At 40.7% G+C, this 14,588-nt stretch overlaps 1 protein-coding gene across 7 annotated transcripts in view; it reads left to right on the top strand.

Annotated features, from left to right (window-relative positions):
* LOC133551594 (ryanodine receptor 1-like) overlaps nucleotides 1–14,588 on the top strand; it is a 70,730-nt gene that overhangs the window by 18,920 nt on the left and 37,222 nt on the right. For all 7 annotated transcript variants that reach the window (XM_061898474.1, XM_061898472.1, XM_061898469.1 and 4 more), the window contains exons 30-70: nucleotides 74–432; nucleotides 516–645; nucleotides 1,089–1,249; nucleotides 1,317–1,479; nucleotides 1,572–1,658; nucleotides 1,732–1,958; nucleotides 3,173–3,611; nucleotides 3,678–4,256; nucleotides 4,337–4,537; nucleotides 5,660–5,771; nucleotides 5,865–6,008; nucleotides 6,093–6,366; nucleotides 6,455–6,569; nucleotides 6,656–6,788; nucleotides 6,868–6,962; nucleotides 7,037–7,172; nucleotides 7,244–7,430; nucleotides 7,506–7,617; nucleotides 7,689–7,809; nucleotides 8,056–8,225; nucleotides 8,313–8,533; nucleotides 8,620–8,710; nucleotides 9,139–9,279; nucleotides 9,352–9,515; nucleotides 9,605–9,683; nucleotides 9,864–9,953; nucleotides 10,021–10,161; nucleotides 10,238–10,315; nucleotides 10,388–10,463; nucleotides 10,549–10,672; nucleotides 11,802–11,917; nucleotides 12,024–12,091; nucleotides 12,165–12,286; nucleotides 12,426–12,475; nucleotides 12,558–12,618; nucleotides 12,691–12,817; nucleotides 13,093–13,204; nucleotides 13,276–13,357; nucleotides 13,428–13,558; nucleotides 13,644–13,964; nucleotides 14,061–14,301. In XM_061898474.1, the coding sequence (XP_061754458.1) occupies nucleotides 74–432; nucleotides 516–645; nucleotides 1,089–1,249; nucleotides 1,317–1,479; nucleotides 1,572–1,658; nucleotides 1,732–1,958; nucleotides 3,173–3,611; nucleotides 3,678–4,256; nucleotides 4,337–4,537; nucleotides 5,660–5,771; nucleotides 5,865–6,008; nucleotides 6,093–6,366; nucleotides 6,455–6,569; nucleotides 6,656–6,788; nucleotides 6,868–6,962; nucleotides 7,037–7,172; nucleotides 7,244–7,430; nucleotides 7,506–7,617; nucleotides 7,689–7,809; nucleotides 8,056–8,225; nucleotides 8,313–8,533; nucleotides 8,620–8,710; nucleotides 9,139–9,279; nucleotides 9,352–9,515; nucleotides 9,605–9,683; nucleotides 9,864–9,953; nucleotides 10,021–10,161; nucleotides 10,238–10,315; nucleotides 10,388–10,463; nucleotides 10,549–10,672; nucleotides 11,802–11,917; nucleotides 12,024–12,091; nucleotides 12,165–12,286; nucleotides 12,426–12,475; nucleotides 12,558–12,618; nucleotides 12,691–12,817; nucleotides 13,093–13,204; nucleotides 13,276–13,357; nucleotides 13,428–13,558; nucleotides 13,644–13,964; nucleotides 14,061–14,301 (6,581 nt within the window). The remainder of the gene's footprint in view (nucleotides 1–73; nucleotides 433–515; nucleotides 646–1,088; nucleotides 1,250–1,316; nucleotides 1,480–1,571; nucleotides 1,659–1,731; nucleotides 1,959–3,172; nucleotides 3,612–3,677; nucleotides 4,257–4,336; nucleotides 4,538–5,659; nucleotides 5,772–5,864; nucleotides 6,009–6,092; nucleotides 6,367–6,454; nucleotides 6,570–6,655; nucleotides 6,789–6,867; nucleotides 6,963–7,036; nucleotides 7,173–7,243; nucleotides 7,431–7,505; nucleotides 7,618–7,688; nucleotides 7,810–8,055; nucleotides 8,226–8,312; nucleotides 8,534–8,619; nucleotides 8,711–9,138; nucleotides 9,280–9,351; nucleotides 9,516–9,604; nucleotides 9,684–9,863; nucleotides 9,954–10,020; nucleotides 10,162–10,237; nucleotides 10,316–10,387; nucleotides 10,464–10,548; nucleotides 10,673–11,801; nucleotides 11,918–12,023; nucleotides 12,092–12,164; nucleotides 12,287–12,425; nucleotides 12,476–12,557; nucleotides 12,619–12,690; nucleotides 12,818–13,092; nucleotides 13,205–13,275; nucleotides 13,358–13,427; nucleotides 13,559–13,643; nucleotides 13,965–14,060; nucleotides 14,302–14,588) is intronic.

Below are 14,588 nucleotides of genomic sequence, written 5' to 3'. Positions count from 1 at the left end.
TAGTTTTCAATCTCAATTTATTTTCTTGCCGTGTTTCAAACTGTCAGTAACTATTTACTTGTGTACATTCTAGGTGTCTCGTGTTGATGGGACTGTAGAAACGGCCCCTTGCCTCAAGGTGACCCACAAGACATTTGGATCCCAGAACGCCAACACAGATTTGCTGTTCTTCAGGCTCAGCATGCCAGTGGAGTTCCACGAGACTTTCAAAGTCCCCGCAGGGACCACGCTCCTCACTCGTGCCCTCACCATCCCTGAAGATGAGGTGGTTGAGGTAGATCCCGACTCTGACTTTGAAATACTAAAAAAGTCAGCCACCCGCAAAGAACAGGAAGAAGAGAAGAAAGAACCATCTCTGCCTAAAGAGATACCTGCCATCAAGAACGGAGAGAACGAGAAGGACGCCTCAACTGAAAAAAGCAAGAAAAAAGGGTTAGTGTGGGCTCATGTTTGGTTACTTGAGGACTCCATCTTGTCCTATAGCGTAATTTTCATATTCTCATAATGTATTACAGATTCCTTTTCAAGGCCAAGAAGGCTGCATTAATAACTCCGCCACCTGTCGTTCCCACCATGCCCCGCTTAGTGGAAGATGTTGTGCCAGATGACAGGGATGACATGGACATAATCCTCAACACCACTACGGTATTAGGTCATATTTAGAATCATGCACAATGGTACCTTGGTTTTTATTAGTAATCCGTTTCAAATGATTAGCTGAAGACCAATTTTTTTCCCATAAAAACATTGCAAATATATGATAAATAATTATAGTTTTACTTGCATAAAACAAGGCAAAATACATATAATTGACGGATAAAATTGTTAAATTGACATTTAACATCACTTGGGATGGGCACCGAAACCTGGTTCAATATTAGCACCAGCATAAGTGGTAGTACCCAGACCAATATAGTAAGTAGTCCCATACATGGCTTATTTTGCAGTAGTACTCATTAAAAAAACACAGAGACTGAGTCACTATTGTGTGTTTGATTGTACTATAATCGAGGCACATGAAAGCCGAAGCACCACTATCCAATATATTCCAAATCCAGGTATTTACATGAAAGTGCTTTCCTTCCCAGTACTACTATTCCGTGCGAGTGGTTGCGGGCCAGGAACCGAGTGGAGTGTGGGTGGGCTGGATCACACCCGATTATCACCAGTATGATCCACATTTTGACCTCAACAAAGTGAGGAATGTAACGGTCACTGTAGGAGATGATAAAGGCAATATCCATGACAGGTAAATGTAAAGTATGACACAAAATCATTTCGGAATGACAAAACTTTGCTCACTTGCTCTGCCACAGTATAAAACGCAGTAACTGCTACATGGTATGTGGAGGCGAGTTCAGCAGCTCTCAGCAGACCCGAGTCAGCCAAGAAGACTTTGTGATTGGCTGCCTCATCGATTTGGACACAGGGCTCATGACTTTTACTGCTAATGGAAAGGAGATCAACACATTCTACCAGGTTATTTATCCTGTTGACTACAGTACACTATATGACCCCAAGTTTTGTGTATAGTTCTTGTTGTTTAATAATTTAACTTGAATATCTTTTAGGTGGAGCCCAACACAAAACTGTTTCCAGCAGTCTTTGTCCTGCCTTCTAGTCAGAATATGATACAGTTTGAGCTTGGCAAACTTAAGGTCAGCTACAGTCAAAGTCATAAAATCCTCATCATAACTAAGTTTCAACTGTTTTCAACTGTGTACTTGACAGAACATCATGCCAATCTCCGCGGCCATGTTCAGAAGTGAGCGCAAGAACCCAGTACCCCAGTGCCCTCCCCGACTGGATGTCCAAATGTTAACCCCCGTCATCTGGAGCCGCATGCCCAACAACTTCTTGGCTCCAGACACAGGACGCATTAGTGAGAGACTGGGATGGCTTGTCCAGTGCCAGGAGCCACTCACTATGATGGCCCTTCATATTCCAGAAGAGAACAGGTCAGTTCCAGCGCACTTCAAAACACCTGCTCATCTATAGAACGCCAATAAAAAAGCTGGATCAACCAGGGGAAACCTTAGTGCAGAAAGTGTAACCTAACTTCTAGTTACCAAGTAGTTCCAATTTATGCACATAATAAATATATCCTCCTGACAACCAGCATCCTCTCCAGTGGACATTTGTGTTTTGCATAGCATGACATTTTTTCCCAAAATGTTTAACTCTGACAAAAGAAGTAGACCAAAGACAAATGTCCACTGGAGAGAATGCTGGATGCTGTATCAATCAATCAATGTTTACTTATATAGCCCTAAATCACTAGTGTCTCAAAGGGCTGCATAGAAATGTTATACATTTTGCAGACCTACCCATCACACATTAGAGCTGTTTTTCAGGCAAACTCAACGAGCGGTGTCCCAATTTGAATTTGATATTGTATAATCATTACAAGCGAAAAGACAATATTTCGTCTTCTATCTAAAATCTCCAAAATAAGCGCTCTGATAAGGGCAGTCCTTAGGCACCATAACTTGTGCAAAGATTGATAGTCAATTAATAGCTAAATGTCCTCCGATACGTACACAAGTTTGGTCTTTTCTTGTATTTTAGTGAAGTAATTCACAAAAGATAAACATGGTAAGCTACAGTATAGGCTATTAGCAGATAGCAGCTACATACCAGCTAAGCACACAATAACACCCAAGCTAGACATACTGTACGTAATAAGTGTCCTTAATTGAACAACATTGCAGTCTAAAGCACAACACTTGTCAGTATAAACAAGTATCACATAAGCATAACTGCATTTTACTTACAGATACGAATGCTCCAAGGCAGAAGCGTATTTAAATAATATCCTGTAACAAACGTGTCCGCTTTAACTCATTGTGTTACGACTTAACTTAATGAATTATTGTGGCCACTAGGTTTTGTCAAAAAAACAATTACTGCGCCACCTGAACACAAAGAGAGCAAAAGTCCAATCCAGACGGTTATTAATAAAAAGGTTAATGTTTTTCATACCTACTATTGTTTTCTGTTTGAATAATTTCACACGCGTCAAATCCACACTACAAAATCAAAAAAGTACATATGATTTGTGCTGATATTGTATAAGATTAATATGGGTATCGGCAGATTCTCTAGACATTATATTGGAAATTGAAAAGATGTATCATGACACCCCTGAACTTAACCTTGTTGTGTCTTCCAGATGCATTGACATTCTGGAGCTGTCCGAACGTATGGACTTGCTAAAGTTCCACTATCACACTCTGAGGTTGTACGGCTCAGTGTGCGCTCTGGGCAACAACCGCGTGGCTCATGCTCTGTGCAGCCATGTGGATGAATCTCAGCTCTTCTATGCCATAGAGAGCACCTACCTTCCTGGACCAATGAGGAGTGGTTTTTATGACCTGCTCATCAGCATGCACCTCGAGTCTGCAAAAAGGAACCGGCTGGGGACCAATAAGGAATTCATAGTTCCAATGTCTGATGAAACACGTAGTATCACTTTGTACTCTAACAAGTCACACGCTTTACCTGGTGTTGGTCTTACCACATGCCTGCGTCCCAAACTCCATTTTTCCTCCACTGGATTTGTTGGAACAAATCCTGACATCTACACACTTAGTCCAGTAGTTCCTTTACAGGTAAGGTATACAATGGAGACAGCAGGCTAGAACTTTCACATCACTCATCATTTTCTTCATTTGCAGATACTTAAGACCAAAGCGCTGAACATGCTCATAGAGGCTGTGCAAGACGGTGGTCAAGCCATGAGAGATCCTGTAGGAGGTAGTGTTGAGTTCCATTTTGTTCCAATCCTTAAGCTCATTAGTACCCTTCTCATCATGGGCGTGTTTGATGACGAAGATGTCACTCACATTCTGAAGATGATTGAGCCAACTGTCTTTAGTGGTAAGAAACCGGAGGAGCTTATTGAGGAGGTCAGCAAAGTTAAGGAAGAGAAGGAACCTAACGTTTCCTTGAAAACTCAAGTGAAGAAAGACGAAGAACATGAGGATTTGCTGGAAGAGGAGGAGGAGTTTGATCACGATGGCCTTGGGGAAGAAGAGGGGGAAGAGTTGGAGGAAGAGGAAGAAGAATTGGAGGATGCAGAACCCATAATGCGACATGAAGAAATGGTTGACGAGACAGAGACGATAAATGGAGAGAAAGGAGCAGACGAAACGGAGAAGGAGATTAAACCTGGCGAGATTAGTGGTGAGGCTAAAAAGGAACATTTAGAACAAGGACTGTTCCAGATGAAGCTACCTGAGTCTGTCAAATTACAGGTATGCTGTGTTTCTCTACAAAAATCCACGCAAAAAGACAAATATATGGTATTACTAACTTACTTACTTTTCTTCTTCAGATGTGCACTCTGCTGCAGTATTTCTGTGACTGCGAGCTCCGCCACAGGGTAGAAGCTATCATTGCCTTTTCAGATCAACTAGTCAGCCGGATACAGTCCAACCAAAGGCAGAGGTACAATGAGCTGATGTTGGCTTTCACCATGAGTGCAGCGGAGACGGCACGTAAGACCCGTGAATTCCGATCACCACCACAAGAGCAGGTATAAACAGTTTATGTGTACACTCAGGAATGACATTTGGAATTGGGAGGATACAACTGGCTTGCGTACAGAGGGTGTGGTTTGTAGGAATTAGATGCATGTTTTAGACTAATATGAATGGGAAACAAATTATTCAATAATATTTCTTTTTGTAAGAATTAAGAAAATTAACAGAATAAAATAAATTGGGTTACTTTGTTGTTTCAAGATTGCATTATGATTGAGTTTAATGATGATCTTGTATTAACTGACTGGGAATGGAAACATGCCCGCTGGAACAAAAGGGTGAAAATCAAGCCATTGCGCAACTAGGAAATAGCTGATGCAAAGGCAATTTGTGTTCATATTCTCATATTCCCTTAGCGCAAGTCTTGGTCAACACCACAACTACCTTTGACTGGAGCACTAGGCTCCTCTTGTTGGAATTTTTGATTTGCCTTACTTGTTTGTGATTCATATTTCGGCGTGGAGGCCAACTCAATCTTATCTCGCATCTGATCGCCGATTGGTCAGCCTCTGTGTACTGTCAATCACTGTCACGTTGGCAAGGCAGAGCCAGAAAGCCAATCAATGAGACTTTCGACAATTTTCAGCCTGAGCCATTTGTGTTTGGCTCGTCTTCATTCAATAACGTAACATAATTTTTTGACGAGTGCAGGGGACAGACATATAAAGCTAAATTAGGGCCAAATATTTGAAACTGAAAAATCAAGTTTTTTCAGGCTCTGATTTTTCCTTTTTAGATTCAAATCCTTTTTTATTTCCAGATTCAGACTTCGGGCTGAATTTCACATGGAGGCATGTCATCAACTGAGAGCACAAGGCATCATGACTTACACTTTAGACAAAAGGATAGGGGGCTACCACAGTTCTTTCAGGGAGTGTAGGAAATAAACAGAAGCTAAAATATCAAAATATATGAAAGTGAAAAATAAAAAAAAACTTTTTTGTTCAAAAGAATTACCAGAGTGAATCATAAAAGAGTGCACTTTTTTTGGTTTAAATACTCTTTGTGTATTTAAAAATGTTTACAACAAAACTAAAAAGTAGAAAATGTAGCTCCATACGGACAAAACCCATTTACATTTATGCATACAATTAAAGCTCTAACCTCTTTTGTAGGTCAACATGCTCATGAACTTTAAGAACTGTGCAGAAGAGGAAGACTGCCCAGTTCCAGAAGAGGTCCGCGAAGATCTGCAAGCATTTCACAATGCTCTGCTGGAACATTGCGGTCAGTTCTGTTAGAGGCAGTACACCCATGGACGTCAGCATTCAAAATTGTCACTGTCATTGTCATCTGGTACGAATGTGTATTCCTATTTAGGTGTCCATATTGAGGAACAGGAACAAGAGGAGGTGGTAGATTATTCTCTCCGAGGACGACTGTTCCGTTTACTGGAAAGGGTGAAAAAAATCCGCCAGAAAAAGGTTGTAGAGGAGCCTGAGCCTCAGGAAGATAAAAAACCATGTGAGATTTTTGTTATGCAAACTGTTTAAAACATATTATTCCAACAGTATTATTACTTTATGCTTTACATTATTTTGTCCCCAGCCACCCTCCAAGAGCTGATTTCCCATACTATGATCCATTGGGCACAGGAGTCTTTTATTCAGAACCCAGAGCTTGTTCGTATGATGTTCAGCCTCCTCCACAGGCAATATGACGGACTGGGGGAGCTCATACGTGCCCTCCCCAAGGCTTACACCATCAATGCAGTCTCCATCCAGGACACAATGGACCTGCTGGAGTGCTTGGGTCAGATCCGTTCCCTGCTTATAGTCCAGATGGGTCCGGAAGAAGAAAGGCTCATGATTCAAAGCATTGGGTGATCAAACAATTCTGATCCGTCATATATTTTTACTATGTCAAATCACTGAACTCATTGATTTTTTTGCATGAACATTCACCTTTAGGAATATTATGAGCAACAAAGTTTTCTATCAGCACCCAAACTTGATGAGAGCTCTGGGCATGCATGAAACGGTCATGGAGGTCATGGTCAATGTACTAGGAGGGGGAGACTCAAAGGTACATATATTTTTATGAGCAAATTTATATCCTTTGCATGTCTGAATATACTCAAAACTACTTTTTATTTGCTTTTCTTTCCACAGGAGATCAGGTTTCCCCGTGTGGTGACAAACTGTTGTCGCTTTCTGTGCTATTTCTGTCGCATCAGTCGCCAGAATCAGCGCTCTATGTTCGATCATCTCAGCTATCTGCTGCAGAACAGTGGCATCGGCCTTGGTGATTGTATTTCCCATGATGATTTATTTGCCTCAAGACAGGATGTTTTTAAAATGGACTATTATGCTATGTTCTGCAGGGATGCGAGGCTCCACCCCCTTGGATGTAGCCGCAGCCTCATGTATCGACAACAATGAACTTGCGTTGGCTCTACAAGAACAAGATCTAGAAATGGTAAAAGGAAACCGATATTTCCAAAGATGTCAGACTTGGCTGTACAGTATTTGATTGAAGTGATGTCTTTCAAGGTGGTGAAGTATTTAGCTGGATGTGGACTTCAGAGCTGCCCAATGCTCCTCTCCAAAGGTTACCCTGACATTGGCTGGAATCCATGCGGTGGAGAGAAATACCTTGATTTTCTTCGTTTTGCTGTGTTTGTCAACGGTCTGCTTTGTATTTTACTCCATAATTTATTACTTTTGTGCCTTTTTTAAACGCCAACTCATGTCCCCTAGGAGAGAGCGTAGAAGAGAATGCCAACGTAGTCGTGCGCCTCCTTATCCGAAGGCCAGAATGTTTTGGTCCAGCCCTCAGAGGGGAAGGTGGTAACGGTCTCTTGGCTGCCATTGAAGAAGCCATCAAAATATCAGAGGATCCTGCAAGGGATGGTCCCAGTGTCAAAAAAGACAGGCGCTTTCCCATGTAAGATTCCAATGGTTGTGTTGAAAGAAGCAATATTTTATCATCACTCGTTGAGCTGCAGTCTTTCATTTGTAGGTTTGGAGGGGAGGAGCAACATGAAGAGAACAGGGTGCACCTTGGAAATGCCATCATGTCTTTCTACTCGGCCCTTATTGACTTGCTGGGGCGTTGTGCCCCAGAGATGCATGTAAGTAATTTCTCAAACAGGTAAGACTAAAAGGAAACTTTACTGAGTGACCAAGATGGTATCTCTTGCAGTTGATCCAAGCTGGAAAAGGTGAGGCCCTGAGGATCCGAGCAATCCTAAGGTCTCTGGTCCCTCTTGAGGATTTGGTGGGGGTCATCAGCCTTCCTGTTCAGATTCCATCTTTTGGGAAAGGTAACAGTGATAGCTCTCTTCTACTTTTATCCAGCCTATTTGGATAGTCTGTGGTTGTGATGTTGTGTATGAAATATCATTATACTCTACTGATACAGTTCAGTTAGAGTTTATATTTTTTCTATGGCCTTTTGACGATGTGATTCAATCTTTTTATTTCTATATTAGATTACATGACTTCATAAAAGCAGGTTTATATGATTGATGACTATATGTAATGTGGTATTTCTTTTATGTCTTACTTAGACAACAGCATAATAGAACCAAAGATGTCAGCCAGTTTTGTACCAGATCACAAGGCTCCAATGGTCCTGTTCCTCGACAGAGTTTATGGTATTGATAATCAGGATTTCCTCCTCCATGTGCTGGAAGTGGGATTCTTACCAGACATGAGGGCTGCTGCCTCTCTTGACACAGTGAGATTTAACATACAACAATGTCCTCCATAACTCATTTTTTATATTTCCATAATACTTTTAACTGTTGTGTTTTCTGTCCACTAGGCTGCCTTCAGCACCACAGAGATGGCTCTAGCTCTGAACCGTTACCTGTGCTCTGCTGTGCTGCCACTCATCACCAAGTGTGCACCACTCTTTGCAGGCAGCGATCACCGAGCTATAATGATTGACTCCATGTTGCACACAATCTACCGGCTGTCTCGTGGACGGGCCTTTACAAAGGCCCAAAGAGACATCATTGAGGAGTGTCTAATGGCTTTGTGCAAGTGAGAAAACTCAAAACAAACTTATGATGGCATTTCGGATTTTCTGTTTCTTAGTATGATTTTATCTGTGGTTATCTTCGCTGCAGGCATCTCCGCCCATCTATGCTTCAACATTTGCTACGACGACTGGTATTTGATGTGCCCATTCTTAATGAGTTTGCCAAAATGCCACTGAAAGTAAGTGAATCTTTAGAACTCTAGAAACAAAATTCTAATCATAATCTTGACTCTTGACTCTTGAGTCAATAATCCTAAAAACTCTGAAAATATATTGAGGCATCACTCTTTCAATGAAAAAAATAAATATTTGTCTCATTCTGGATGGGTAAGCTATGTTTGTCTTAGCCCAAACATGGGTCTGACAGGACTTAATCAAAATTTTGAAAATCAGAAAAGTAAGGATGTCATACTATAGCAGTGCCAGAAGTGACCAGATTCCTGTGATGTGATTTCTGTGATGTTATATGCACAGCATAAGGGTTGCTATGATATGCTCTAATGTATTAAGCAGTATCCTTTTTTAATTACTTGTTTTATTTTCAGCATTATTTAGCAGTCACACTATTTGTAATGGAACTGCAATTTGTTTTTCCTGTGTCCTGCAGCTGTTGACCAACCATTATGAACGTTGTTGGAAATATTACTGTCTCCCTAATGGTTGGGCCAATTTTGGTGTTTCATCAGAGGAAGAGCTGCACCTGACCCGCAAACTGTTCTGGGGCATCTTTGAGTCCCTTGCACACAAAGTACTGTAATGAAGAAACAGTTCTTAATCTCATAGTGTGTGCAGAGTAATGTTGTGTTTTTGTGATTTTCAGAAATTTGATGCAGAGATTTTTAAAATCTCTATGCCATGTATTTGTGCCATCGCCGGCGCCATTCCCCCGGATTACGTGGACGCCAGCTATTCTTCCAAAACAGAAAAGAAGGCATCAGTGGATGCAGAGGGAAACTTTGATCCTAAACCAGTAGAAACCACAAAGTGAGCACAGAACAATGTTTTGCACTTTTCTCTTTTTACTCTCGTTATATAACTTTTAAATGGACCAAAAATTGAATTGTCTCAAACAGCACCATCATCCCGGAAAGACTGGATGCCTTTATCAACAAATATGCTGAATATACACATGATAAATGGGCTTTTGAAAAGGTAAAACTTGTATTTATTACTGTAAAAAATTTGATTATGTAGCGCAGTTATATAAATGTGTTTTGGTTAGGTAATTTAATAGCTAATATCCACTCACTCGCTACAAAGTAGTTACACTTGCACAATCTAAAGAATGCCCAAACAAGATTTGTTTTTAAAAGTTCTGCCTCGGTGTTCCAGATCCAGAATAACTGGTCATATGGTGAAGTCTTAGATGAAAATGCAAAAACTCACCCCATGCTTAGACCATACAAGACATTCTCAGAGAAGGTATGGGTCCATTTAAGGTTTTTCGAATGTTTGTATTTCTTGCCAAAACTGAAGCTGTTGCTTGCAGGACAAGGAGATCTACCGCTGGCCCATTAAGGAATCCGTCAAAGCCATGCTGGCATGGGAGTGGACCCTAGACAAAGCCAGAGAGGAAGAAGAATCAGAAAAGAAGAAGGCAGCATCACGGAAAATCTCACAGACAGCTCAGGTATACAGCAGTAGGATACTTTAATGACATCACCATAGTTATATGTTGATAACACAGGACAATTATTCCCTTAAAGGCAACCTACGACCCAAGTCATGGTTACAGTCCACAGCCTATTGACATCGCACACATGGCCCTCTCAAGGGACTTGCAGGTATTTTGGACTTCTAATCTATGTATTATATAATACTATCTGTTCTATACTAATATGATTTGTTCCGTCAAGTCTATGGCGGAGCAGTTGGCAGAAAATTACCACAACACCTGGGGTAGGAAGAAGAAGCTTGAGCTACAATCCAAAGGTACACCATTTATCAAAACAAGGTTTTGCTCTTTAAAAAAAATGTATTTGGATTTCTTCAATGGTATTTTTTCTATTCTATGCAGGTGGTGGGACACATCCTCTCCTGGTTCCGTATGACACCCTGACTGCAAAAGAAAAGGCACGAGACAGAGAGAAGGCCTATGAGCTGCTCAAATTCCTGCAGCTAAATGGATATGCGGTAACAAGGTAGCAATACATGGGTACACAACAGAGAATTTAGCAGAGCACAATTATATATGTTTTATATTTACTTGCATATATATTTTTTTAGAAACAATCTGTATTCCTCTGGAAAAATATCCTCAGATAGCCTTTCTACTTAGATGGCAAACCATGATTAGAGCGCAGGAGATTACCTTTTGTCTGATCACACTGCGTGCAATATAGACACGCATGGTTATGCAATTGTTATTACAGTGATTGAAAAGGTCACATAGTTTTGACAGGACAAAAGAAAAAGCTTTTAGGCTCATATTGGACCTCTTAATGTTTAGAAAATACCAACTGAATTAAAGTACTACACAGCCACAATACATTGCTATTACTGTACTGACGCAAAAATAAGGCGACCCTGAATATTACATGATCCCTCTTTTCGAGACCTGTTTTTGACAAGACAAAATAAAAAACATTTTAAAACACATCTTTTGAATAACAGTCTTTTACCAGCTGGTAGATATCAGATTTAAAGGAGAGCTGACCTTTATTAGAGTTTTGCCTATCGTTCACAATCCTAATGAAAGACAAGAAGACAAAACAGGTTTTTTTTGCATTCTAATTTGTGACACCCATTTGCCGCATTTTGCACACGTTTTTTTTAAATAATTTTAAGGATTCTAAAAAAAGACGTGTGTTTTTGTCCCTCATAAAGATTGTGAACAATTGTCATAATTCTAAAAAGGTGCAGTTCTCCTTTAACAGTTGTTCGATGGATCTTCTTCATTGATCGTCATTATCTTGTAACATCATATTTCCTCCTCTGTTCTTTGTTAACTTTCACAACATTTGAGACACCTCTACTGAGTGTCTGTGTTGCAACTGCATCTCTTCAATTGAAGTTACAGGCAGAAAAGCTCTGACTCACTTATGAAGACGTTATTTGGCACCCCCTGTTCTTTTGCATGTATAAATCTTTATACGTCAAATATAAGACAGCCTGTCTTTTTAAGGAAAATATATAGTCATTTTACATTACATTATATTAACAGACTAGTAGTCACGCTTAGAAAAGATTGGCTGAGGAGTTGTGTAACTATAGAAATAAAAAAAAAATACTTTTGTTTTCCCCAAACCTGTATGTTTTATTTCTCATCAGGGGCCTGAAAGACATGGAATCTGACATTTCTTCCATAGAGAAAAGATTTGCTTACGGCTTTCTGCAGAAGCTGCTGAAATGGATGGAAATTGCCCAAGAGTTTATCGCTCATCTTGGTACTGAGAGGCAAAGATTCCGAATAGATTGTCTCGCATGCAATGCAGTGGTCATAGTCTAAGTGAATGTATTTATTTGACAGTTCCTTTACAATGTGTGTTCCAGAGGCTGTAGTAAGCAGTGGACGGGTAGAAAAGTCTCCTCATGAACAGGAAATTAAATTCTTTGCAAAGGTTTGACTAATGTTTACTGTGATCTTGTCTTGATTTACCAGCTTAACTAAATGTGAGAGACCTACACTTTCAGATCCTGATGCCTCTGATTAACCAGTATTTCAAAAATCACTGCCTCTACTTCTTGTCCACGCCTGCTAAAGTCCTGGGTAGTGGTGGCCATTCGTCCAATAAGGAAAAAGAGATGATTGCAAGGTGAGGGTTCTTTTACTACACACGTCTTATGTATTCTTTACATTTTCACTCTTTCACATTTCATCATTGTCCGTGTTTATGCGTATTCTTTCCCTTCTCTTGCATTTGTTTCCTGTGTTCCTTTCGTTCTATTCCTTAGTATCTTCTGTAAAATGTCCTCTCTGGTGAGACACAGAGTTTCTCTCTTTGGTAAGCTGATGGTTTCCCCCCCCCACAAACCTGAAACGGCGCTGTAAAATCTCTTAATATAGACTTATACGTGTATGTGCAGGAACAGACGCAGCAGCCATTGTTAACTGTCTTCACATTCTGGCCCGATCATTGGATGCAAGGTTAAGTGAATAAAAGTACATGCATTCAATGCAATTGATTTGTTTTCTTTAACATTCTTTGTTTGTATTTAGAACTGTAATGAAGTCCGGCCCTGAGATTGTTAAAGCTGGCTTGAGATCATTTTTTGAGAGTGCTGCTGATGATATTGAGAAGATGGTGGAGAACCTTAAACTGGGCAAAGTGTCAAAAGGCAATCAGGTAATAGATACACAAAGGTAGTGGGACGCACCTCATGATTGATACATTAATCATTCGGGTTGGACTGAATTTTTTGTATCATACCAAGACTATTTGTAGAATTTGGTCAATGATTTCAGTTTCCATAAAGATATAAACTCTTATTGTGTGATTCTGCAAAACTTTTACATGTTTACTTGAATAGCAAAGAAATGGCAAAGAATCCAAATACTGTTGCCCATACATAATGTATAATACTGTTTATGAATTGGATTTCATACAACTTTTCTTGACAGCAAGTGAAAGGCGTTTCCCAGAACATCAACTACACAACCATAGCTTTGCTCCCTGTGCTCACTTCCCTGTTTGATCACATCGCCCAGCACCAGTTTGGAGATGATGTCATCTGTGAGTTCATTTACCTGATCATTTCAAATGTGTCCATTCAACATTACTGTACGTCTGTTGCTTGCACACAGTGGATGACCTGCAGATGTCATGCTATCGCATCATGTGTAGTATCTACTCCCTTGGGACCGTCAAGAATCCACATGTTGAGAGGTACCAGCTAGACTGCATGCGTTTCATGTTAAAACGCTGAAAGTCTTGACTTTACCCTTTATATTTGCAGACAGAGGCCAGCTCTTGGAGAGTGTTTGGCTCACCTGGCAGCAGCTATGCCAGTGGCCTACTTGGAGCCCCATTTAAATGAATTCAACGCTTTCTCTGTCTACACCACAAAGACCCCAAGAGAAAGAGCTAGTAAGTTTGGTCAACCGGTGCGAAAGTTTTATGTGAAATTGAAAAAACAAACTGAGTTAAAAAAAACTTTCCTCTCCATTGAAAGTTTTGGGCCTCCCTAATGAAGTCCAGGAGCTTTGTCCAGATATACCAGAGCTGGATTCCCTTCTGAAAGAGATTGGAGACTTGGCAGAGTCGGGGGCCCGCTATACAGAAATGCCTCATGTAATTGAGATAACTTTACCCATGCTGTGTAACTACTTGCCCCGCTGGTGGGAACGAGGATTTGAGAACTTCCTTGAGCTGGAAGGTCAACTCTGTACTGCGGTTACATCAGAACACCTCAATCAGTTGCTTGGCAGCATTATGAAAATTGTCGTCAACAACCTGGGTATTGATGAAGCCTCCTGGATGAAGAGGTTGGCTGGTGAGCAAGTTTTTACTTTATTGATATGCCAGACCAACGCAGTATTGGAATGGTTGTTCATAGATGTGAGATGACTCCATTTCTCCCTTTTCCCAGTGTTTTCACAACCCATTGTTAGCCGGGCCAAACCTGAGATGCTCAAATCTCATTTCATCCCGACGATGGAGAAGCTGAAAAAACGTACATCAAAGGTAGTGGCAGAGGAAGACCATTTGCGAATGGAGGGCAAATCAGAGGGTGACGAGGAAGACGGCACAATTCGAGATGAGTTTGCTGTCCTCTGCCGAGACCTTTATGCTCTGTACCCGCTTCTCATCCGCTATGTGGACAATAACAGGTATCTGAGTGAGACATTCACAGATACTAAAGATGTCTTGATCCTAATCTTGGGATTGGATCGCGGTCCCTTTTTATTAATCGGTGGATTAACTGTGTCCCAGTGTTCTCATGACTAAAGATTGTACTCATGTGAACGATTTCTTCAAAACTGATGCACACTCAGGGAGACAGAATTATATTCCTGCATTCCTTTTGACACGATTGCAGGAGTTGCATGAGTTTCAGGGGGATGCATGTCTTGCCAGAAAACCGTTGTGAATTTGAGAAAAAGCTGCAAAGAACGCG

Source organism: Nerophis ophidion, linkage group LG04 (genome assembly GCF_033978795.1).
Source record: "Nerophis ophidion isolate RoL-2023_Sa linkage group LG04, RoL_Noph_v1.0, whole genome shotgun sequence".
In the NCBI taxonomy this organism is placed as follows: domain Eukaryota; kingdom Metazoa; phylum Chordata; class Actinopteri; order Syngnathiformes; family Syngnathidae; genus Nerophis; species Nerophis ophidion.
Note: the sequence above shows the minus strand (reverse complement) of the source record. Positions and strands in the feature narration are given on the sequence as shown.